This window comes from Chiloscyllium plagiosum, unplaced genomic scaffold (assembly GCF_037043375.1).
Source record: "Chiloscyllium plagiosum isolate Xiang-an unplaced genomic scaffold, Cpla_swu_hap1 HiC_scaffold_2, whole genome shotgun sequence".
NCBI classification, from domain to species: Eukaryota; Metazoa; Chordata; class Chondrichthyes; order Orectolobiformes; family Hemiscylliidae; genus Chiloscyllium; species Chiloscyllium plagiosum.
Window position 1 is genome coordinate 17,574,140 of NW_028270140.1, and position 27,010 is coordinate 17,601,149.

General features: G+C 40.0%; 1 protein-coding gene across 2 annotated transcripts in view; it reads right to left on the reverse strand.

Annotated features, from left to right (window-relative positions):
• Positions 1-5,535: 5,535 nt before the first annotated feature.
• LOC122558311 (beta-1,4-galactosyltransferase 1-like) overlaps positions 5,536-27,010 on the reverse strand; it is a 45,391-nt gene continuing 23,916 nt past the window's right edge. Inside the window, exons 3-6 of one of the 2 annotated variants that reach the window (XM_043706739.2) lie at positions 23,771-23,958; positions 20,787-20,909; positions 9,316-9,420; positions 5,536-6,376 (exon numbers count right to left, since the gene is read on the reverse strand). In XM_043706739.2, coding sequence (XP_043562674.2) covers positions 6,229-6,376; positions 9,316-9,420; positions 20,787-20,909; positions 23,771-23,958 — 564 coding nt within the window. In that variant the 3' untranslated portion in view covers positions 5,536-6,228. The remainder of the gene's footprint in view (positions 6,377-9,315; positions 9,421-20,786; positions 20,910-23,770; positions 23,959-27,010) is intronic. The other variant, XM_087995026.1, reaches the window with a different exon arrangement.

Here is a 27,010-nt window from a genome sequence, read left to right on the forward strand (position 1 = left end):
GATACTTGTGTAAACTGAACAATAAAGCAGTGTGCAATGTTGCAAAGATTACATCATTAAAAGGTAACGGAGTAAAGTAGATACAATTTTGGCTGGCAATATCCAGGACCAGAATCACTGTATCCCTTCAGTCCGTATGAGCTTTCCCTGGAAAACAAGGCACTGTTTTGGTCAAGAATAAAGCTATACACAAGCACAAATATATCCTTTGATACTGTGGAAGCAGCTCAATGGGAGTGGGAAGCAGAGGAAGAAGAAAAAAAAAAGAATCATTTTGACAAATTGGTCTCCCCTCCAAATAGAAATATCTGTAGTGAAGAATATAGTTTCATATTATACTTTAAATTTCAAGCGATTTGTATGTTGTTGGTGCTAGTCAGTTTACTGACCCCTTACCACTTGGACTGTGACACACACACAGATCAAGGAGTGAGAGAGAAGGGGTGATTAGAGTGTAGGTGCTGGACTGTATAGTATATAACCATTGATAAAGGACAAATGAACAATTTGTTTTAGAAGTCACAATTAGTTTTTTTTCTCCTCCAGGCCTCGAAATGACCTTGAGATTATCTGAACCTCAAAATTGGATCTTGGCCAAAATTGAGCTTTTTCAGTTCGTTTAGTTTTATATAAATTGCGTCAATTCTTCCATACAAAATTCCACTCAACATAGAAGTCCAAAAAGAAACAGGTTTATAACAAATAAAAGACAATGTTGAAATAGCTTCCAACAAGTACTGTGTGAAATTTTGTTTTGGATTGGCAGCACTGAGCTCAAAAGTTGAATAATGCGCACACAGTCTTGCAAGCAGATTGTGCATCATGATTCATTGGAAAATATAAATGACCACGCAATAAATTATTGCACTGAATTTTTTTTTGGAAAACAGAGTGAATGAATACTTTTCCAGTAGGGTAATAACAATTCTATTTTATACCTAACAAGTTGGTCAATTTGACAAAAGGTGACAAGAATTCTTACTCCCAAAGTACAGTCATCCTTCTTTCAAAATGTACAAACTGAAGCACAAAGTTAGCATTATGACTTTTTAAAAACCTGATTGTCTGAAGGTAAATTAGACTAAAAAATCAAGTGTAACTTAGGTAATTAAAAAGGTCAAAAGAGCATCTGTGGATAGTGACCCTCCTTCAGAATGCTCTTTTTAAGTGACTGCACTCATTAAAGTGCCACTAATTTAGGGAAGATTTGCTAATTTTAGCCATATATGGCACACATAAAATGGCAATGGCAATATTTTTTATTAAAGTATTTTCAAACTACCAGATAAAGAAACAATTGTAGCTAGTAATTAAAGTATCAGCACATCACTCTCCAGATGAGTGATAGGCTAGAATACTATGCAGTTTGGAAAGCATAGTATTAATAAGATGATAGGTGAATAATAAATTTACTGTTTGTAACAAATTTCTTTCAGTATAACAGTTCCAAGATTTCAATTTTCTCAATTGTTCAACATATTCAAGAGGTCAGTTTTTAGTAGTACAATGTATATAAATATTTTAGTTAAAAGGCCAAAATAAAGCTTAAGCTCAAATTAAAGGCACCTACAATTATGGACTTGGAACAATTAAGAAATTTACAACAGGACAAGAGTAGCAGAGCTGGGCTGAGAAATGGCAGATGGAGTTCAATCCGGATAAACGTGAAGTGATACGTTTTGGAAGGTCGAACTCGAATGCTGAATATAGGATTAAAGGCAGGATTCTTGGCAGTGTGGAGGAACAGAGGGATCTGGGTGTGCAAGTACATAGATCCCTCAAAGTTGCCACCCAAGTGGATAGAGTTGTTCAGAAAGCATAGTGTGTTTTGGCTTTCATTAACAGGGGGATTGAGTTTAAGAGCCGCGGGGTTTTGCTGCAGCTCTACAAGTCCCTGGTGAGACCACACTTGGAATATTGTGAACAGTAATGGTCGCCATACTATAGGAAAGATAGAGGCTTTGGAGAAGGTGCAAAGGTGGTTTAATAGGATGCTGCCTGGACTGGAGGACTTGCCTTATGAAGAAAGGTTGAATAAGCTCGGACTTCTCTCTCTGGAGAGAAGACCTGATTGAGATGTACAAAATAATGAGAGGAATAGATAAAGTCAATAGCCAAAGACTTTTCCCCAGGACAGGATTGACTGATATGAGAAGTCATAGTTTGGAGATATTAGGAGGAAGGTATAAAGGAGACGTCAGAGGTAGGTTCTTTACGCAGAGAGTTGTGTATGCGTGGAATGCGTTGCCAGCTGTGGTGGTGGAAGCAGAATCATTGGGGACATTTAAGCGACTGCTGGACAAGCACATGGATAGCAGTGAGTTGAGGGGTACATAGGTCAAGTTACTATATTTTACATTAGGATTAAATCTCAGCACAATATCGTGGGCCAAAAGGCCTGTTCTGTGCTGTACTTTCTATGTTAACAGGCTAAAACAAATAACAGAATGGTACAAATCATCAAGAATGTTCAGCACCATTTCATTCACCCGGTTTGAACAATGAATTAGCATGAGACAGAGGGTAATTGAAGGCAAGGTGAGAAGTTTGTTAAAAATCCCAACATTCCATTATTAGTTTGCAGTTTCCAGCTACTAGGTTTGCCAATCTTTCCGGATTGGTGAGAACTTAGCAGAACTGACCGACCTCCCAGCGATTTCTGAAAGCAAATTGGGAGATTTTTGACAAAATATTTTCAAAACATAATGCAAATGGATAATTCAAACAAAAGTTCACACATTCTTAAAACTTAAGTGTCAGATTTTCTCTCTTTTGGCAGCATGTTACATAATGTAAATTAATACTACCAGAAGTGACATGCATGCTCATGAATGTTGCCCGTTTTTCCTGCAAAGCAAGCATGAGTAAAATGCAGTTATTTAGCTGACAGTTCAAATCAAAAATCCAAAGTATGGTGAGGAGAATTCGAAGTGCAACAGTGGAAAAATAAGCATATTTGCTGATAGAAAAAATGGTTTGCAAAAATCTTTGCAAAGTCAATATGAATATAGCAGACTGCATTCTGGATCAAGGTTTTCAGTGAAATACAAACAGAAGCACTGCCGAGCCACACATAACACAAAGGAGAATAAATCAGCTCAAGCCACAAATCACATTTTTAACAAAGATTCATCCTCAGAAAATCTGGTGCGAGTTTGCCACAGTAATTCCCTCCATTTTAGTTAACTCTGAACTGACCCATTGTCTTTTCAAGTTTCAACCTCATTTTTCAGAGATTGGTGTCAACTAGCTCTCTTCTATGTTGTAAACTTCAAATGATTCAATGGAACAAAGAAATTAAAAACTCCAAAACTGTAGATGCATATTACAAAGCTTTGTCTGAAGATTCAAGAGGTATGTTGTTTAATTATAAATGTGATCTGTTTTATGCCTGAAGTGCATCAATTGCTTGTAACTGAAGCTGAGTCAAGAACTTTAGTATAAGCGGAGGACTGAAAATCTACAAAATGGTAAAAGTTCTGCCAAATTGTTTGAACAAATACCATGTAAATCCCATAAAATCAATGTTAAAACTGTATATTCAAGAGTAACCATGTTCTGCACTCAGTTTTACTCAACTTTATGGCTATATTTTTGCGGAAACTGGTTTAAAATAGTTTGCAGCATTGGATTTCAGTTGCTCAACAAACCAAGGTGCAAAGCATCAGAGAAACCAGACCATTTTTAGGATACATTGTTTCTGTACATGAAGAAATGGCTACTTCAAAAACAGAATAAGGAATCCTGAACAGCAGTGGGTAGACTGGCAACCACAGAGTCAGGAAATGCAGCTAACAATTAGAAAAGACAGACTCTGCAAGTCAGAGTAACTTAAATATGAGCCAGCCCCAAAGGGGTACTAAGATCAGGGACATCTCCCAAAATGAGAAATAAGAAAGTTCGGGCCAGCAGTGCAAATTATCTCAATTGTTATGTTTGTATTTCTTTTAGGTTTAATTAATAGCAAGAGAATGATAGTTGAAAGACTTTGAGATATTAGAGACAGGACAAGAAATAGGCCAATGCAAAGTCCAGCAAAATGATTCAGTAGCAGAAAGTTGATTGTATTTAAACTTGCACACAAAATCTATAGCATAGCACTTTCTGGGAGAAAGTTCCAGCAGTAACAGCAATGGCCATTAAAGTACATCCTATCCGCAGAGATAGAGGGGCACACCTGCAAGGGATCCCATTTGTCATAAATGCTGATAATTCCATTGATGCAATCTAGACCAAAATTCAGTGTTGGTCTGACAACCCCACTCAAGGCACTTTGCTGTAGACTAGAATGGATCCTGATAGGAGATTGGTCATTGTCCTTTAAGCTTTGGATAAAAATCCAGGAGCAAGGGATATTTTTGATGCAGCTTCATAAATATAACATCCGAATCATATTCTTTGGCTGAATTACTCAGTCTAAAAGCAACATACTGTGAGAAAATATGTGTTCATACCCAATTGTGTATGCAGATTTTTAAAAAAAGTGTTACATATGGACCATGTGTGTTCATTGTATATGGCAGTGTTAAAGTCTGTACGCGGTGTGATGCATGAAGCATGTGCACATTACACAGGATTGAAGGAGACTGAAGAATATGTATAGTGTACATGTATGTACAAGTGTGACGATTCAGACATGCATTTGTGATGGTAGGTTCCTGTGAAAATAAGAGACTCACAGATGGAATCAGATATAACTGAAAGGGAACTAAATAGAGCGCATAACTCAATTATGCTATATTGATGCAACATTATGTTAGGCATCTCAAGGTTTTACCTGACTGATAAACTGTAGTGAGAGCTGGTTTCACATGCTCATATTTTGACCGCTGTGACAATCTATAACTTGCAAAAACAGGAAACAATATTCTATTATAAAACACGCTGCTTCTTCCAAATTTAACTATCATTTTCACTAAAATACCGGATCCCAAACCCACATGTTTGCCAAACATTAACCACTTACTCCTGAGGAGATGCCCTATTTGCACACCAAGTTTTGATGAAATTCTGTAAGTTTTTGAGAGATTGTTTGCAGACAGAGGAATTACCTCCAATACCTTCAAATGCAGAGGAGAAACACCCTTCCATTTGATTACCAAACATATTAAGGCAAGGAAACATTTTTATATTGATGCAAAACAACCTTAGGTGAAATCAACTTCAAAACTGAAGGTCAAAGAAACAACCATTTTCAATTCATATCCCATACATGGATATATATTACCATAATTTCATCTTCATTAGGTTAGTGTCCTGAATGTCCTAATCAATAGCAACATAGAAACAGCATGACTGCAAATACAAGAATGAAGGATGGGCAATAAATGGGACCACTGAATGGAGGAGCAGACCCAATGGGCCAAATGATCTAATGCTGCTCCTATATCTTATGGTCTTATCAGGATCACTCATTTTGTGAAAAATTGCAAAAAGACAAACTGGCAACATAATCTAGTTCTGGATCAGTGGTGCTGGAAGAGCACAGCAATTCAGGATGCTGCCTGAATTGCTGTGCTCTTCCAGCACCACTGATCCAGAATCTGGTTTCCAGCATCTGCAGTTTGTTTTTACCAACATAATCTAGTTGTTAATTCCGTAGTCAGGATCCCCAGTGAGCTGAAGTCATTTCCACAACATGCAAATTCACAATGTATAGCTGAATTCTGCTGGGACATTACTCTTCAAATTCTACGTTGTTTGGAGAAACTTCAACCATCTTAGCCAAAATCAGTCGAACAGTGAAATGCAATTCATTGACAACTAGACAGCTTGCCTTTGCTGAGTCCAAATCACATTTCAGATATCAAGTTCTCAGAAGTCAGTGTGGGCACACAAATTACGCAAGTTTCAAAGGCAATCCGAAGTGAAATAAAAGCACACACCTCAGCTGATGACTGACTGAAAAAGCAACATATTTAAAACAGTGACAGTGTTCCCGAGAGCCTGAAAGTCACACCTGGTTTTGAAAACATAATGGAGGATAATTCTTGCATTCAGACTTCAAAAGTGTTTTTGAAATAACAGCGTAATTCTGAAATTGTCCACTCAATGAAATGTTCAAGTTTCTGGAGTTTACATGATGAAATCTGAGTGGCAATTTGAGTTCAACTTTATCTCTGATAAACAAGGAGAAAACGTAGCACACAAAAGTAAATTAATAAGGCACATATGGTAGTCAGTATGCAGGGAAAGGCTCTTCAATTTAAGAACTGAGTTCTTCGCCACTTATCCTGAAGGTTGTCTTCCAGGCCCACCGACATCCACATCAATAAAGGTGTATAAAGGATATTTCTTGACCTCTAACACTGTATACTTGAGTGAATTTAAACCATCATGCTGCATTGTCTGTCTTGTTTTAGAAATTCTGTTAAACCTGTAAGCAAATATTTCAGAATAACCAATAGTATATTAATAAGAACACATTTCTATTAAAATTTACATATCTAGAATTCATGCTTACATGGAAAGGTTGAATTTGTATTTGGACTATTTCATTGTACCATAAAATTAATCTGCCTGGGTATTTAGACATTTATAGGTAGCTCAAGAACTGCAAGCACATATTAAAAGGAAAATGTTAATTGAAAGAATTAATTGTTTTGAAAAGATAGGCATGAGGAATGCAGCAGATATATCATGTATGAGTTTTCAGAAGGTTAGAGTAAATTTATACAGCACAATAACAGGCCAGGGAGTGATCTGTATCACAATCCGTACTGTGGTAGCTGTTTGCATGGAGAATGCTGGTCAGTCAGTCTTGTCCTTGCAAACTGCCTTGTCCCTCCACTAATGAATCACTATTACTCCTATATGACCACAATTTGGAGGAAGCACGGAGGCTTGCAAGGGCACAGAATACATTCTTGGTGTGGTGTCAATATGCAGCACCAAGTCACATCACTAAAGACTAAAGTGGCTGGGTCCTAAAGGCATTACTTCAAGACTGGGTCTGAAGCAGCTGGTGAGGGAACCAACAGGAGGGGAAAAAAAAAAAGTCTTTCAAAAAAATCCACTTCTGGGACGAGTTGCTGGCTGGCCAGCATTTATTGCCCTAGTTGCCCTGAGAAGCTGGTGGCGAGCTGCCTTCTTGAACTGCTGCAGTCAATGTGCTGTGGGTAGACTCACACTGCCCTAAGGGAGAGAATTCCAGGATATTGACCCAATGACAGTGAAGGAAAGGTGATAAATCCCAAGTCAGGATGGACAGTGACTTGGAGTGGAACTTGCAGGTGGAGTACCCATGTATTGTTGCCCCTGTCCTTCTAGATATGTGGTTATGGGCTTGGAAGGTGCTGTCTAAGGATCTTTGGTGAAATTCTTTTCTAAATAGAACTTTGTGCACGTTGCTGGCTAGGCCAGCAATCATTGCCCATCCCCAACTGTCCAGAGGCCAGTTGAGAGTCAACCACATTGCTGTGGGTATAGAGTCACATGTAGGCCAGACCAGGTAAGGATGGCAGTTTTCTTCCCAAATGGACATCAGTGAACCAGATGGGTTTTTTCTGAAAAGCAACAATGGTTTCATGGGCATCAGACTTTTAATGCCAGATTTTAAAAATCAAACAAATTCCACGATCTGACATGGCAGGAAGCGAACCCAGGTCCCCAGATTAATAGTCGAGCAATAATACCATGAGTCCATTGGCTCCCCCAAAATGTATTTTATCGATGGTACACATTGCTGAGCAATGGACGTTGTGAATGCAGTGCCAATCAAGTGGTCTGTTTTGTCAAGTTTCTATCCAGGACATTATGTTGATGGAGCTACACCTATCCAGATGGGTGGGAGGGGTTCCATCAAATTCTTGATGTGTCTTATAGATGAGGGATTAGATTTTGGGAGTCTGGTTTTTTGTTACTTGCTGCAGTATAGCTAGCTGATTATCTACTCTTGAAGACATTATTTATATGGCAAGCCCAGTTGAGTTGAGTTTCAGGTCAATGGCAACCCCTAGGATGTTGGTCATGAGGGATTCAGCGACAACACCACCACTGAAAGTCAAGGGGCAGTTACACTGTCTCGTATTGGAGATGATCATTGCCTGGCAAGTATGGCAGAAATGTTACTTGCCACTTTGCCCAAGTCTTGTTGCACTTTGTCATGGACCAGTCATCGCAAATGGTGCTGAACATTGTGCAATCATCCTCTCTTCTGACCTCACGATAGAGGGAAGTCATTGATAAAGCAGTTGAAGATGGTTGAACCAAGGACGCTACCCTGAGGAACTCCTGTAGAGACAGCCTGGAGTTGAGACGACTGCCGTCCAACACCCATCTTCCTTATGCCAGGTAGGACTCCAACCAGTTGAGCTTTCCCCTCGATTCTAATTTTGCCAGAGCTACTTGATGTCACACACTCAATTGCCACCTTAATGTCAAGGGCTGTCACTCTCACTGTACCTCTGGAATTCAGCACTTGTCACATTTGAACAAGGCTGTAATGAGGTCAGGAGATGAGTGGCCCTGGCAGAACCTCCCCTTGACCTCAGCAATCGACTGCTTGCAGATACATCTGTCCAAACAATATCCCTGAGTGACCACTTCACCATCAATGTCCTATCTTCATACTAAGGACACCCTCCATGATGTGTTGGCACTCCTGTGTTAAATGGATGAACTTCAAACAAATCTAGCATATAAAAGCTCAGTGTCCATAATACAATATGGGCCATCAGCAGAATTGCCTTTAAACTCAATCTATAACCTCATGGCCCAGCATAAGCCCCACCCTACAACAGCCACCAAAAGGGAGATTTATCCTGGTTCAATGAAAGTATAGGTGAATGAATGGATAAGATGCAAGCCCTGCAGACTTATCAGATCTGGTTATAATGGTGGTGGACAACTAACAGAGCAGCAACAATATCTACTGGAATTGCTCCACCAATAAGGGATTGCATTAATATGGATAGATGAAGTTTTTTTTTAAATAAACAAAAAGGAAGGCTAACAGCAGATTTGGCAAAGATGTTTGAAGCCCTGAAGAGCTTCATAGAGTAAGGGAGCCAGCTTCCAAAGCCACAAGTTAAAACCAGAGGGCACCAACTTAAGACAGCTGGGAGAGTATCTTGCCCATAAAGGTATTCAATTTTTGCCCTAACACTCTATTTATGGTGCAACACACTGGCAGCTGAAAAACTGAAATAAAACGAATGTTGAACAAGCTCAGTAGGTGAAGCAACTATAGATAGAGAAAGAGTATGACTAGCTGAATTGCAAAATTAATTCCATTTCTCTCTCCCAATCAAGTAAGTGCTTGCAATATCAAATCAGAATTTAAAATATGCTACACTGTTTCAGACAACAACTTACCTCTGAGGGTTAGGTGCATTATTTCTATCTCTGTTATGTTTGATCATACGGCATTTCCCGATGCCGCCATTTGGACGTGAAATCCTCATGCCTTTGAAAATTATCCTATTAGGAAAGAAAGGAGGATTTCAAAAAGTTAATTCTTCTAATGTCTCTTTACCATTGTCTAGCTGAGTGGGACTGTACACGTGATTCTATTATCAAATCGTAGCCACTGAATTACCTCTCATGGATTTGCTTCCCAGTCTTGGTCTATTTCTTCTTGCACCCCCAAGAATCTAGCCTTAATTTTTTTTCCCATCTACATATTTGGCCACAATAATGTAATCTGGAAAAAGTTTCCACAAGTACATCGACACTCAACACTACTGCATCACCTTTCGCAGCCTTTTCACTATCCACAGATTGTTAGATTCCTTGTCTAAGCATCCAATAAATGAGAAATTCCATTCAACTAAAGTCCCAGATGTCAGTATTTAAATGCACACCTGGGCAGCACCCACTTTCTGCTCTCCATAAATATGCCACTTATATCCTTGCTCATTTAAAGTCCATTCACTCACCATGCAATGCCTGCTGGTCTACATTTACCCCTAGTTAAACAACAGGCTGATTTTAAAATTCTCATTCTTACCCTCAATTCCTCCATGGTCTTCCTTATTGCTTTAATCTCCTTCAACCCTATAGCCTTTTCAATACTTATGTTCTGCCTTATTCTGACCTTTTGATCATTGCAGATTTTAGGAATTCCACCACTGGTGGCTATGCCTTCAACCACCAAAAAACTTTAAGGACTAGAATTTTGTTTCTGCTTTTCTTTCATCTTACACCAGAAGGTAATCTAAGGACAAATCTAGAAGTTATTAGATTCCTGTACCAGTATATATAGTTTTAGAGAGCGGCATAGTGGCTCAGTGGTTAGCAATGCTGCCTCACAGTGGCGCCAAGACCTGGGTTTGATTCCCACCTCGACTATGGTCTGTGTGGAGTTTGCATATTCTCCCCTGGTCTGTGTGGGTTTCCTCCGGGTGTTCTGGTTTCATCCCACAGCCCACAGACGTGCAGATCAGATGAATTGGTCATGCTAAATTTCCCATACTGTTAGGTGCATTAGTCAGGAGTAAAAGTAGGGCAATAAAGGTAGGGGAATGGGTCTGGGTGGGTTACTCTTTTCAAAGGGCCGAATGGCTTGTTTCCATAATGTAGGGAATTTAATCTAAGCAAGGCAGAATGTGACTAGAAAAATACCTAATGGACTCTGCGCATTTTAACTTAAAATAAAAGTAAGTAGAATTATCTGGCACAACTCAGAGATCAGACACTTGATCCAATGAGCCAGCATCAGCACTCTCCAAAAAAAAAAATGGTTTCAAACATCTTTCACCATATACCTGTTATCTTCGAATCATTAAAACTGTAGTAACTCAGCATAATAGAAACTGGTAGCAAACTCCATACAGGGGCAGGCAAGTGAGTTACCCCTTCAGTCCCTTGCTCTTTATCGCAGGTTGGCTTCTCTGCTTCACTTTCGCAAATAAGACCAAAACGAATACCTTGTCAGACGAGGAGAGCAGGGTGAATCCTGTGTGTAGGCGATGCTTGAAGAGGGGTTGATTTGTGCATGTTTAGTGAGTTTGGGAGGCGAGGTTGGTTAGATGAGCTAGTTCCTGCATGTGGGGAGGGGAGGTGGTCATTCAGTGACTCATTAATGCATGTATTGGGAGTGCAAAGATAAATCACTGTTTTGGAATGGGAAGGGGAGGAACAGGACAGAAAAAGGCAGAGAGGAGTGGGGACTGCAGGGAAGGTAGGAGAGCAAGCATTCACTGAGTCTTTCACCAGCAGTAATATTGAAAGACTGGGTGAAGAGTCAGTACATCTAATAACACTGTTACAAAGTTGACCCACAATATGCAAATTACATACTGAGTGTTCCTGTCTTCTTATTGCTCTTTTGTTTCACTAGCATTTAGCCTCACATTAGTTTTCCCAAGTGTAAAAATGAGTTGGAAATAGTTGGAACAAATTGTAAAGACATGCCTTTTTGTTACTTTTGTGCTCTTTAAAATTATGGACGGAAATGAGGGAAGAACATTTTTTAAAACCAGTGTTTTAAAGGATTACTGCTTGTTTTGCAAAGCAAGCAACCTGAGCCACAGTATGTGTGGTTTCCTGAAGAAGGGCTCATGCCCGAAACGTCGATTCTCCTGCTCCTTGGATGCTGCCTGACCTGCTGTGCTTTGCCAGCAACACATTTTCAGCTCTGATCTCCAGAATGTGCAGTCCTCACTTTCTCCTGTGTGTGATTTGTATAGCTGTTTGAAAAAGCAGTAATTGAAGTGGTTGCAGAGGACTTTGAACTGAAGCATTCTGTAATCAGATACAGCTGGGTGGCATGGTGGCTCAGTGGAGGCTAGCATGGTTAGCACCGCTCCCTCACAGCATCAGGGATCCGGGTTGGATTCCAGCTTTGGGCAACTGTGTGGGGAGTGTGCACATTCACTGTCTCTCCAAGTAACCCTCGCCCTAAATAGTGCCTGCATGCAACTTTTACTCTTGGGAGAAATAATTATGCATCTATTGAAAGCATTGTACATCTAACTTCACCTTGGCCTAGAAATTGCAACAAAATTACCACCTTCTGGTTCAGAAGCTAATAAGCAATAGAATAGGATATTGAGAACACAGGAAAACTTGCTTAAACTTTTAGCTTGATCTTCCCACAGGGCCTGTGGAATCAGACCCCTTGTGAATGATAACACATCTGAAAAGCCACCTAACAAGTGTAAAACAGGCACTTTTCAAAGTTGAGGAATTGCAACTTGTGGTGGTGATTAAGGAGTGACCTTAGAGAGGTTTATAATGAACAGCAAATGTCTATTCGAGGAGATGAGATTTCAAAACTAGAGGGCATAATTTAAAAAGTGAGCGGGTTAAGATTTAAAAGCGACCAGAGGGGCAGCTTTTTCAGAGAGACAGGTTCATATATGGAATGAATTGCCAAAGGAAGTGAAAGACGATGGTACAGTTACAACATTTAAAAGACATTTGGACAGTACATGAATAGAAAAGATTTAGAGGGAATTGGGCCAAATGCAGGCAAGTGGGACTAGTTTTGTTTGGGAAACTTGGTTGGTATGGACCAGTTGGAATGAAGGGTCTGTTTCCGTGCTGTATGATCCAAAGTTAAAGTTATCCAGGACAATTTGGGGAAAATACGAATGTTGAAAAGTACATTTCAAATATCTACTATAATTTGACAGTATCCCTTACACCATCACATGAATGTCATAGAAAAGCTGAAGAATGCCAATGTATTTGTAAAATCAAAATTAAGGACAAAAGGGTAACTAGGGAGAGAATAGGGCCCCTCAAAGATCAGCAAGGCCGCCTTTGTGCAGAGCCGCAGAAAAATGGGGGAGATACTAAAATGAGTATTTTGCATCAGTATTCACTATGGAAAAGAATATGGAAGATACAGAATGTAAGGAAATACATGGTGACACCTTGAAAAGTGTCCATATTACAGAGGAGGAAGTGCTGGATGTCTTGAAATGCATAAAGGTGGATAAATCCCCAGGACCTGATCAGGTGTACCCTAGAACTCTGTGGGAAGCTAGGGAAGAGGTTGCTGGCCTCTTGCTGAGATATTTGCATCATCGATAGTCACAAGTGAGGTGCTGGAAGACTGGAGTTTGGCTATAGTGGTGCCACTGTTTAAGAAGGGTGTAAGGACAAGCCAGGGAACTATAGACCAGTGAGCCCGACATTGGTGGTGGCAAGTTGTTGGAGGGAATCCTGAGGGACAGGGTGTATATGTATTTGGAAAGGCAAGGACTGATTAGGGATAGTCAACATGGTTTTGTGCATGGGAAATCATGTCTCACAAACTTAATTGAATTTTTTGAATTAACAAAGGATTGATGAGGACAGTAGATGTGATCTACATGGACTTCAGTAAGGCGCTCGACAAGGTTCCCCATGGGAGACTGGTTAGCAAGGTTAGATCTGATGGAATACAGGGAGAACTAGACATTTGGATACAGAACTGGCTCAAAAGGTAGAAGACAGAGGGTGGTGGTGGTGGAGTTGTTTTTCAGACTGGAGACCTGTGACCAGTGGAGTGCCACAAGGATCGGTGCTGGGGCCACTACTTTTTGTCATTTACATAAATGATTTGGATGTGAGCATTAGAGGTACAGTTAGTAAATTTGCAGATGACACCAAAATTAGAGGTGTAGTAGACAGCGAAGAAGGTTACCTCAGATTACAACGGGATCTGGACCAGATGGGCCAATGGGCTGAGAAGTGGCAGATGGAGTTTAATTCAGATAAATGTGAGGTGCTGCATTTTGGGAAAGCAAATCTTAGCAGGACTTATACACTTAATGGTAAGGTCCTAGGGAGTGTTGCTGAACAAAGAGATCTTGGAGTGCAGATTCATAGCTTATTGAAAGTGGAGTTGCAGGTAGACTATGTCTCTATTTATCATTCTCATCTTTAAATTCGGTCACCCATCTGTAATTTGTCCAACTCTATGAACTTTTGTTGTTTCCCTGACTCTGTCTCTCGTACAGGTCTCTTCCTTTAATAAGCAAATGATGTTTATGAATAGTCAGCCAATTTCAACAGTTGGCATTTCCCTTCATAACCATCATTCACTCACCACCATAATCCATCCAACCACCATTTCATCCTTTAGAATTTATCAAAAGACAATACCCAGTATCCCCATTGTACCTGGGCATCAACTTTATATCTTCCTGAAGTATAAATGGCACTTCATAATGTTAAAAGCTATAAATAAGTAAACTATTTTTGATGTACTCAATCTTGATAAAATTGTTCATGACTCAGATGCGAGCTTGAGAAGGTGAAGGAAGTCATTTAGTCCTATCTTTCAGCACAAAACTAAATTGTGAACCAGTGGCATATAGGTTGCGCATGTGCTGGTAGGAGTTTACCAATTAATTTGCATGTGCAGAAATTTACAGAAATCTTGGCTGTAGCTGGATCTGAGAAACAGCTGCTTCGGAAAAAAGTGAGGTAGTTTAGGAATTAAGAAAGAAGGCTACTCAGTGTAAAGAGTTTAGTTTTAAAGTTTCAGACTAGAAATGTTCGGTTAAAACCCTGAAGGTGATGATTCAAAGCTGAGAAAGTCTACCTTCAATTATATTAAGCAGCAGGAAAGTGGCCAGCAGAAAAGTGGCCAGCAGATTATCATGACACGATTTTGAAGCCACGGCTAAGTCATGTGGAATACAGGAGAGCACTGCCTCTTGTTAGAATACTGTAATGGCATTAATGACATTGTATTTTTGATTTGAAATCTTTAAATTTGTTTTACATAAATAGTTTGGTTAATATTTTAGACCAATTTCCTTTTTGGAATAAACTTGTCTTTTGTTCAAACCAAATCTGCAGTATTGCATTTTCTGTTTCAGTGAAAGATCACCTTGTTAAAATGAAAAAATGATTTATTTTGCCCAATTTCACTCTGGAATCTAACTTGTCCCATAACAGCATCAAGTGGAATCATAACAGCATTAATAACTAACGCCTGAACGCATTTTTCCTCTACCGTTATGTTCAATTAAAAAGATTCTGTAGGTTGATCATTTTTAGTTAGTTTGGCAACTTAGAGCATCCATCTAATTTATACTCCGCTTCCCTTTTTACCACTCAAATCTTTTGTACTCAAATCTTTTGTACTCAAATCAACTTTGTTCAAATTAAATCAAAATCACATGTTACAGAGCCATTTAACACTGGGCCAGATGTTAACTGGCTAAGAGTAGGACCCTCACTCTATCTGGGAAGGAAGTTATCCTTTAGAGTGCAGCAGCCAAATCAGCTGTGTTCTTAGCAGCACTGGGTTTGAGTGGTAGCCATTGCAGGGACTATAGTCAATGCTCAAAGAGCAGCAAATGGAGGCCAGATAACTCCAGTCAGCAGCACCCTGACTGATGCAGGTGCTATGAGGGGATGACAGATTGTTTTTTTTGCCACAGGGGTGGGGGCTGGGTATTGTTAATATCATCAGATTTCTATTCAAAGCAATTGCAAAATAAGTTTTGGCAGGGTTGCTTCATACAATAAACAAAGTGAGATGAAAAATCAAACCCTCCCTTTAGCTGAACAGTAACCGTACAAGGTGAGCAACATGCATGGCCCATGTGTCACCACCGCATCGTTTGTTTCTCAAACTGGGTTGGGTCGATAATTGCTATTGAGATCAAATTATGCCTTCTAATTGCAATGGTAAATATCCATCTAGTCACTGTACAGGGATTTAAAAAATAAAGCCACAACTAAAACATTTCAGCTGTCACAGAGATACACAGCATTGATTTACACCCTTTGGTCCAACTCATCCATGTTGACCAGATATCCGAAACTAATCTAGTCCTATTTGCCAGCAATTGGCTCATATCCCACTAAACCCTTCCTATGCGTATACCCACCCAGATGCCTTTTAAATGTTGCAATTGTACCCAGCCTCCTCTGGCAGCTCATTCCATACACGTACCACCCATAGGTCTCATATCTTCCCCCCCTCAATCTAAACCTATGCCCTTTAGTTCTTGACTCCCCCACCCTGGGGAAAAGACCATGTCTATTTATCCTATTCATGCCCCTCATCATTTCATAAAACTGAAGGTCACCCCTCAGTGTCCAATGCTCCAGGGAAAACAGCCCCAGCCTATTCAGCCTCTCCCCATAGTTCAAATCCTCCAACCCTGGCAACATCCTTGTAAATCTTTTCTGACCCCTTTCAAGTTGCACATCCTTCCGATAGGAAGGAGACCAGAATTGCATGCAATATTAAAAAAGTGGCTAACCAATGTCCCGTACGTCTGCAACATGACCTCCCAACTCCTATACTCAGTGCTCTGACCAATAAAGGAAAGCACAGCAAATGCCTTCATCACTACCTTATCTACCTGTGACTCTATTTTCAAGGAACTATGAACCTGCTCTCTTTGTTCTATAACTCTCCCCAGGACCTTCCCATTAAGTGTATAACTCCTGCCCTGATTTGGTTTTCCCAAAACACAGCACCTCACATCTATCTTCAGTTTGGTCCAGGAAGTCGATCTAACTTTTAAACTTCAAAACAAAGATGCACCATTCATATTATTTTGTAGACTTGTGGAAAGGCTTTGCAAATCTCCACGAGACCAAAAATACCAGATTGAGAAGTGATGATTTCATCTGAACAAAGAACTACATGGGTGCTACACAAACTCAGATCTACACATCACTAGTTGCTGCTTTGTTTTTCTGAAATAGTTCCCAATCACTGTACAGCTCATCATTGCTGTCAAAACTAAGGAGTGTCTGCTCGAGCTGCTTCAACACATTATGCTTACCATCTCTTCTGTTTGAATTAGGTAGCATTTCACCTACCCATGCAATGTCACATTATTTTGTTCACTTCTACTTGTCTCTTTTTCTCTGGCTAGTTCTTCACACAATTGTTTATTTTTGAAAAAAACTTACCATTTCCTGGATTACCTCAATTTGGAATGTTCTGTACAGTCCATATTAATTTTTGGGACATCCTGTTTTGTACTTTCTGAAGCCAAAATCAGTCTTAATCAGAAACACAGATTCCTAAGTTATTTTTGTCTCAACTTTCAAATGCTATAAGATATTCAATGCCTTCCATCACTTGTTGAATTTCACTCAAAATTGCAAAGCTAGTGAGCCATGCGCATGATCTTCATGCTGCCTTAGGAAAATCCAAGATGTACACTTTCATGCCTTCTGAGGCAACACACAGCCAATATGTAACTCTGCCTTTTCGCACAGGATTCAGGTCAGCAGCGCAGATTGAGACATGACAGAATGAGAAAGGCAGGTGGGTGCAAAGCAGTTAAAAGGCCTACCTCAATTCTCAGACAAAATGCCAGTTTTCCCAACCAGTGTAATTCACAGACACCGGCCCACAACCCCACTGCCTCCAAACATCAATCCTAAACCATACCCACTACCCGGCTCCTCAGCTCACTCATTCTATCTCAGTGTCCTCCATAACCTTGTACCACAATGCACAGTCCACAAGAGCCATGCAGCATTGAGGAATTATCTTGAAATCCTCAAAAGAAAACATCTCCATCAATTTTAAAAAGTCATTAAGTCAAACACACTAACATTAGACCACTTCTCATTACTGATATCAATGTAAGTGAGTGAACTTTTCCTGAACTCCAAGTGAAATTTTATAATTTAAAAAGGAAACCAGATATGTACACAATAATTTCAAATTCTCATTTTCATGTACAACTCCCATGCAACACTGTCCCTATTTATATAGCCAACTCCACCCTTTTAACACCGTCTACAACCTGTTGTGCATCTGCATTTTACTAATTCCCCCTGCTATCAGTAGCCTTTACTTACCTCAATGTCAGTAACAACAATAGCTGGTTTACCGATTGAGTTCCTGGCTAGGAAATGTGCTTAGGAAATGTAGGTTCATTTATGAAAATTAATCAAAAACTAGGAAACAGTTTACCATTAAGAATTCAGACTAAATCATTTTACAATATTGAACACAAATCCAGTAAAATCACTGACGCAAACAATATTGCCAGATCTAAAAAAGGACTTTTCTTGGAGAAAGGAGAATTTAGGCATTTGATGGAAATAAATATTGTGGGTGCATATCAAACACACTAGCCTAAGAAGTTCCATAAGTTTGTAAATGCTCACCAGAAGCTGATTAAAAAACACCTGTAGTGGTCAGAACCTACAATAATTTAATCATATCATTCAAAACTATTTCAAGGAAGTCATGAGATATGGAAATCACCAGCTCAGCCCCATTGTGGCGGCACTAGAAATAGCAGGACTCCAGGAGATGACACGTCACCACTATCTGATGGAAACTAGGAATGGGCATTAAATATAGTAAACGTCTTGAAAAAACAGCTTTTCAAATACTGGCATTACTGCCTCACATGCTAAAATAACTCAAGACTGTCCCTTGGCATTTTTTGGGGGGAATTGGGATGGGTGATGTTAGTTAAAGCCTGAGAAAGCTTCACAAATCTGCAGTACAACCAACTGCAGATATAACCTGCATCTTTATAAAGGAACCAAAATATTAAGAATTAAATGACACCAAACCACAAAAGTTAAAAATCAGTCAGAGGCAGTGCACAGAGGTTTGGTGGCAAGCTGGGTGCTGATCATACACGTGGAAACTGTCAGTTGTTGGATAATTTGCAAAGAGACAGCATGAAAGAGAGAAATAAGAAAGGGCCAAGGATAGATCTCTTTACTTTGATATTACTAACCTCGAGATAAAAGCAGATTTTCCACATGGCTGCTTACTTTTTAATGTCACAAGAACAGTAACAACTAAACCCCTGTGGTCCTCCACGGCCCCTAGAGATTCTCCATGATGAAATATTACAGTCATAGAATGATAGATATGTACAGTACAGAAATAGACCCTCTGGTCCAACTCGCCCATGCCGACCAGAAACCCCAACCTAATCTAGTGCCATTTACTAACACTTGGCCCATATCCTTCTAAACCATTCCTATTCATATACCCATCCAGATGCCTTTTAAACGTTGCAATTGTACCAGCCTTCACCACTTCCTCTAGCAGCTCATTCCATACATGCACCACCCTCTTCATGAAAAAGTTGCCCCATAGGTCTCTTTTATATCTTTCCCATCTCACCCTAAACCTATGCCCTCTCATGATTTCCCACCCACAAAGCCATGTTGACTATCCATAATCAGTCCTTGCCTTGCCAAAATACATTAGGAGAAAGTGAGGACTGCAGATGCTGGAGATCAGAGCTGAAAAACGTGTTGCTGGAAAAGCGCAGGTCAGGCAGCATCAAAGGAGCCTGAAGGAGGGCTTATGCCCGAAACATCGATTCTCCTGCTCCTTTGATGCTGCCTGACTTGCTGCGCTTTTCCAGCAACACATTTTTCAGCTTGCCAAAATACATGCAAATCCTGTCCCTCAAGATTTCCTCCTACAACTTAAGTCTTCCTTGGGTGTAGACTGAAGTACTCACTAAACTTCATTTGCCAAGCTTACTGTTTATATTCCTTTACAACTTCAGTCTCAAAACCATTGAGAAGAATGGTGAAGAATTGATGCCTTTGTATTAGTTAAAATGGAAAATAAAATCTTTTCAACTTGTTGAAAAGAAATATAGCTACATGCGCTGTAAAACCTGGGTCAAAAACACAAACCACTTGATGTGCAATTAGTTGCTGACTCCTTATAATTATTGCCTTGGCACACATTGTGTCATGGGAAGGTGCTAGTGTCTCTTTCCTCTAATGATGCACATTTTCCAGCTATGGCCTAATTATAATTTTCATTTAAAGGTTGCAAAAATACTACATTATAAATGTAACACACTTACTGGCAACTGAATAATTGGCAAGTGACCTTAGCATTAAGATGCATTTAGAATTCATGTGCTAATACCTGTACATAGGTGCTCTATGTAGTACGTTGGAATGGGGCAGAAGTCCAATTAACCCCCTATATGAATCTCACCCTCAATTCAAGCAATTAAGTGCACCCAACATATTAGTTAATTATTTTTGATATGACTTTGAGCAAGCTTGAACATTAAAAGGGTCAGATTTATATTAACACAGGATCTTGTTATCTTTCCCACAAGCACGTCAAAATTTTTCAGAGAGCTGTTTTGAAATGAAATTGTCTGCTGGTAATTGGATAAATGTAACTGCCGTTGTGCACAAAGAGGATCAATGACCAGGTAATCTACATTAACGAGATTTGTTGGAAATGTGTGACCAGGATACCGGGAGAACACTTTGCTCTTCAAAGTTTTCCCAGGGACAGGCAGATGGCAAAGCATTTCAGTACCTTTCCAACAATGTAGTATTCCCTGCAGACACAATACTAGAGCATGGAGGGAGTAATCAAGAGGCCAGGGCAAATAGTTTGGAGACTAATTCTAATCCTCCAGAAGTTTGGAAAGCAAAATTTAATCAACTGAATAAGTTTGGAATGATAAGCTGATACATACATGACTATGAATCTGAATTACTGTAAAAGCGATCTTATTAGTTAGGGAAACAGATCCATAATTAGGTTTATTTTCTTGTGAAGTGGCCAAAACAAGCTTCAGTTGCATTAAAGAAATAAAAACGCTAGGACTATGGGATATCTTCACCACATTGATTACAGCAGTTCAAGACAGTAGCTCCCCACCAACATCAAGGTATGTTAGAGATACACAATAAGTGCTAGTCTAGCCCATGTCCTGTAAAAGTAGTAATAAAATGATAAATATCCAACTGTGTTTAGTTTCAGCAATTCCTGCAGGAATACCTGTTGGAAAGCAAACTTCAAAACAATCACACATTGCTCCAAAGGCACAAAGGTAGTCAGAACATCTAGGTAATTCATAGTCAAGTTAAAAGTAAGGTTTTGTGAGATAATTAAACCAAAAACACACCTGTTGTAGATGTCATCATCTTCTCCTCCCCAGCCCCAGTAATCATTTGGGAACCCATTAATTTTTTCATGCTGTTCTCTACTTAAAGCTGATATTCCTCCAAAGTACTGATGATAGGGTAACCTGAAACAAATAATATTCGAATTCATTTTCAGCATTTTAAGTAAAAAGGCAGTAAAACCTCTATAAAAGCTCAAGCTACTCTAAAGGCAGATCAGAGCCCAATCTCAGTATTCTTATCTACCACCAAGCACTGTACAGTAGAAAGTGATGGGTGACATTTTATTGCGCTTCCAACCCACTACCTTTATGAACATTGTACGCATTTTTACTGTCACAAAGAACCTCCCAAAAGCAGTGCTGACCACAAACAACATCCAGGTATTGAATGGAATCGTCATGAAGAAATGTGATTCAGCTAAAAATAAATGGCAGAAATAGTATGCAAGAATCCTTTGTAGCAGGAGAAGGTTTTGAAAACAAAGCTGCAATAAAAGCTGCATGAAAACGAACCTTCCAGCTCAGCGAGCAAACTTAGATCCAGAACCTCAACCTGAGCTGCAAATCTTCTCCAAACTCACTAAAGTTGCAATAAGCTCCACAATATCACTTGTCTCAGTCTTTGAGTGGAGAAGAGTCAGTAGTGTGCAAAGTCCCATCAGAGCTAGAGGTGACACCTCTGGTCCCCAATGGGCATAATTACAGATGTTAACCAGTCAATGTAACTTACACCTATTGCTATCATACAAAAACCCTCCATGTTAGTTAAGACAAGAGCCTTTTCTGGTTAATCATCTACCACTGTTAATGAGGATTGGTGGCAGCACTTTACCCCAACCACAAGTGGTTGATACTGTAATATACATCACGTTTGTCCTGAAGGGAATAAGGATAAAAAGATACCAAAGATGTCCGGGGGGGGATACTGGTATTCCATCTGAACAGAGTCTGGCAAAACCTATTTACGTCAATGGACAGTTCATTAAATTTGGATCCGGATGCAGGAATGTTCAGGCAGGACGTTATACCCGAAACGTCAATTCTCCTGCTCCTTGAATGCTGTCTGACCTGCTGCACTTTTCCAGCAACACATTTTTCAGCAACCATAATACAGCTCTCACCTAATACTTCTTGACAACTTTAGTATTTAGAAATCTATTTCCTTTGTCAACATATTCAGTGACTTCACCTCTACGTCCTTCTATGGTAGAGAATTCTACAGGTTCACTAGAGTGTAAAAAATTCCCATCTCAGTCTGAAATGGCCTTTCACGTATCCAGAGACTGCAATCTCTTGTTCTGGATCTCAGATCAGGGAAATAACACCCCTACATCTAATCTGTCGAGCTATTTAAGAATTTCATACTTTTCAATGAGAACTCAAAACTATCATCCCAGGAATCAGTCCATTGAACCTTTGCTGTATTCCCTCTAGTGACAAGTATATCTTTGCTTAGGTAGGGAGATCAAAACCATGCACAGTACTCTAGGTGTGGTCTTATGCAGAACTGGACAGCTGCACGGTGGGTGGCATGGTGGCTAGCACTGCTGCCTCACAGCGCCAGAGACCCGGGTTCAATTCCCGCCTCAGGCAACTGTGTGGAGTTTGCATGTTCTCCCCGTGGGTTTCCTCCGGGTGCTCCGGTTTCCTCCCACAGTCCAAAGATGTGCAGGTCAGGTGAATTGGCCATGCTAAATTGCCCGTAGTGTTAGGTAAGGGATAAATGTAGGGGTATGGGTGGGTTGCGCTTTGGCAGGGCGGTATGGACTTGTTGGGCCGAAGGGCCTGTTTCCACACTAAGTAATCTAATCTAAAAGCTGAGTAAGATTTTCTTGCTGTACTCAAACACACTTGGAATGAGGCCAACGTGCCATTTGCTTTCAGTAACCTGTGTACAAGGATGCCCAGATCGCTTGTACATAACATTTCCCAGTCTATCACTATTTAAATAACACTCTTCCCTTGTGTTTTTCATACTGAAGTGGACAACTTCACAGAACATTAAATATTCCCTTATTCTTGACAGATAGAAGAAATGCAAAAGATGTGGCTCAGTGGTTAGCACTGCTGCCTCTCAGTGCCAGGGACCTGGGTTCAATTCCTGCATTGGGCAACTGTGTGGAGCTCACACATTCTCCTAGCGGCTGCATGGTTTTCCTCTGTGTGCTCTGGTTTCCTCCCACAATCCAAAGATGTGCAGGCTAGGTGGATTGGCCATACTAAATTGCTCCTCGTGTTCAGGAATTTGTAGGTTAGGCGCATAGTCAGGGGGAAATGTAAAGTAATAGAGTAGGGAAATGGGGCTGGATGGGTTACTCTTCAAAGGGTCAGTGTGGACCTGTTGGGCCAAAATGGCTGTTTCCACATTGTAGGGATTTTATATTTAAAAAGAATGTAATCAACACGTCCACAGTTGGTCACTTCATACGGCTGAGGATAGCATGCTAGACAAGTCCATCAGGGTATTCCTCACATTTACCACCAACCCAGAATGCTGGGCTTCAGTAAATTTTTCTTAGCATAGAAGACTAAGCTTAGATTTTTGTGAAACCAAGTTACCAATTTTGATTGATGTAAGGAGCTTCAGTTTTGGAGCATCAGACACTGATAGTGTCGTTACTTAGAGTGCACCAAAAGGATAATATGCTGACCATACCATATCTAATTTGTTGCTTTCTATGCAAGGTGATAATATGGATCACACAAATCTTAAGCAAAGCAAATTTATATTTGCTCCATATCCATGTATTATTTGCAATAGGAGTAGTGTACACCCATATTAAATTGAGATCTGCTGTTTGGATTGAACCTGCACATCAAGTTTCATGTCGATGCCATAAATTAAATATTCATTTATGGAGAACAGCTGCTCACCATCAAACTTGTAAAGAAAAGAACTAAATGTCTTTTGGATTAATTACAAGAATAGATTTTTATTTGCAAGTTATCCATTACAACATAAAATTGCACATTCTTAACCTTACCTAAAACCAAATTTATCCATTGATACAGCCAGATGCCTTGGTTGGCTGTAACATCTGTATATATTTCGATCATCCATGGGAATCAAATCGACATCACTGAATACAAAGCAGTTGTAGTCGTATTCTTTCAAAGCTTCCATAAAACCTACGTTGAGAAGTTTGGCACGATTAAAAGTGTCTTCACCATGCTGAAAAAAATTAAATTAGAGAAATGGAACACCAAACACATCAAACTAAGAAGCCATTAAATCGCAACATTTTTACACTAAACCTCCTTTCATTTCTTTGCAGTACTAAAAATTAAGGCACAATTAAATCAATGCATATTCTTTAACCATACAAGATACCCAAAGCTCAGGTTTTGAATGCTGCAAAAAGATGACTTTTCACAACTTTGAAAAGTGGCAGAGGTACAGCATCTTCACTTATATTGACACACATGACATTGGTACTTGACTGCCATTTCTAGATCAAAGCACAGCAGACTTAAAGGACTAATCAACCATTGTATCATTGCAGCCTCTTCCACTGACTAGTTTGGGGGATCACTACCACCTTAAGGAGCAACGACTATCAGTGACATTTACATCTGTTGAAAGAACAAAACTGTTCACCACTATTCATGCTTGATGTGCCAGGACTGCGGAGCTCTGAGCTGATCCATCGGTTGCGAGATTGCTGATATGCAGCTTCCACTATTTAGCATGCATGCAACCCTGTGTTGAAGGATCAAAAGGTTAGTGCTGTATTTTGTCAGATGCCTGACAATGCTCTCCTACACTCAAAGTCAGAAGTCCATCCCAGTAGCTCCAGCTCATGGCTACACAATCAAGGATTGATCCTTTGACATAGTAATGTTACAAAGAGGAACGTGTCATGTCCTGAGATTACAGATTGTTGCTATATATGAATTTGCACGTATCTGTTCTGAAGGAACAATCAGAGCACCCAATGGAAGTCCACACAGACAAGAACTTGCAAACTCTACAGTCACGCAAGGCTACAACTGAACCTGGACCTCTAGTGCTGTGAGGCAGCAGTGCTAACCAGTGTACCACCATGCTGTACATATCCTTTGCATTTAGCCAACTCAGTCAGGAGGTGCTGCTGTGCCAGCTTTGGTGATCAGCATGCAAGGCCCCCACCCAGTGTACATTCTGTACTCATTTTTACTCTCAATGCTTCTTCCAAGTGCTCATCATGAAGCACACAAAATATGAGTATCTGTAGGTTTCTCTCCGCACACCATCTAGGCTGAAACCATATCAGTGTATCTCAAAGCATCTTTACTAAACAGCACTACGACCCACAACGAGTGGACTACAGGGGTTCAAGAAAGCAGTGCACCACAGTCGGTTCTGAGATAAAGTGATAGTTCTTTCCTTGTGCGTTTGTGCATTAAGAAAATCGCACAATAGCCGCGCCACTTAAACCAGTGGGGGCAGAATTGCGTTACAACTAATACGTGGAAGGAAAGCTTATGTTCTACAAATAACCATCTAAATTCTTCAATTGCGTTAAAATCAATTTTAGTTGAAGAAACATGTTATAGCAGAACCGACTGTACAAATCCCAAGGAAGTTAACAGCATCTTTGCCAGAGATGCACACACCCTAGTAATTAGTAATAAGATAGGCAGATGTCAAGCAAGATGGTGAGGAAAAATCTCAAGTAAGGCAGCAATGGGTAGACTGTAGAGAGAGAAAGGGTAAAAGGAACAGAGACTGGAAGAAATGTCTTGGGATCCTGTATTCAATAAGGACAGAACGGTGGCTCAGTGGTTAGCCCTGCAGCCTCTCAGCACCAGGGACCCAGGTTCAATTCCAGCCTCAGGTGAATGTGTGCAGACCCTGTGTCTGCACGGGTTTCCTCTGGTTTCTCCTCAGTCCAAAGATTTGCAGCTCAGGTGAATTGGCCTTGCTAAATTGTCCATAGTGTTGGACGCATTAGTCAGAGAAATGGGTCTGGGTGGTTTACTCTTTGGGGCAAATGGCCTGCTCCCATACTGTAGAGAATCTAATCTAAATAAAGTTTAATACTTGATTTAGTTAAAAACCAGAAAAATACAACTTTCTGTAAATACCGGTTACCAAAATTGCAACTTGTCGCTATGTATAATTCTGAAGGTCTAAAGCACCTCAATTACCAACTTTGAGTTTACTTGTTTCACATCTGTTCCATCGTAGTAATTCTACATTATGCAGTGGTCAGATTCTGCACTTAAAGACAGAACTTGGTCTCCACAAGAACTGAATGATTGCCACCCCTAATACTGCCATGCACAGATGCATCAATGATAGGAAAACAGTTCACGGCAATAAAATTGTATGAAATCGTAGTAAGCTTATGGCCTCTCAAGCCTGCTCAACCATTGAACAGATCATTGTTGACCTCTCAGGTCATCTCCTTTTTCCGCATCTCTTCGCATATCCTTCAATTCTTGGTTAATGGCTCTTTCATTCAATGTATCCACAGTTCCCCGATTGCAAGTCAAATTGTATGCAATGCAGATGGTGGAAAACTACTGACGACAAGTCCAGGAAATGTTCTTATGCCAAGTCTTTAAAATTGCAACCAATTTTTCAGAAGGATAAGCATAAGTGGGATGTCTGTAAATCGGAACGACCTGCGATTCAGAGATGAGGCATTTGACCAGTCAATTTCTTGACTCCAGTGCCTCAACCGCACTACACAATCACCAATTAACCAAGGGACAGCAACTGTCTATGAAAATGTGCAATAATGATACACAGCGAGTTGACAAGCCAAGATCAGAACACAGTACCCAAGGATCAAGTTATTGGCAGTGAACGTTCTAGCATTCAGATATATCAAATATTGCAGATAATACAAAGATCTAATTCAAAACATGAAAAACCACCACAAATAAACCGAAAGAAATACTTGCACAAACAGGATACGAGTGAGTGTTAAGGGCTTAGATGGAGAGGAATTTGTTAAGTATGTACAAGAAAATTCTCTGATTCAGTATATGGATGTACCTACTAGAGAAGATGCAAAACTTGACCTACTCTTGGGAAGTAAGGCAGGGCAGGTGACTGAGGTGTCAGTGGGGGAGCACTTTGGGGCCAGTGACCATAATTCTATTAGATTTAAAATAGTGATGGAAAAGGATAGATGAGATCTAAAAGTTAAAGTTCTAAATTGGAAAAAGGCCAATTTTGACAGTATTAGGCAAGAACTTTCAAAAGCTGATTGGGGGCAGATGTTTGTAGGTAA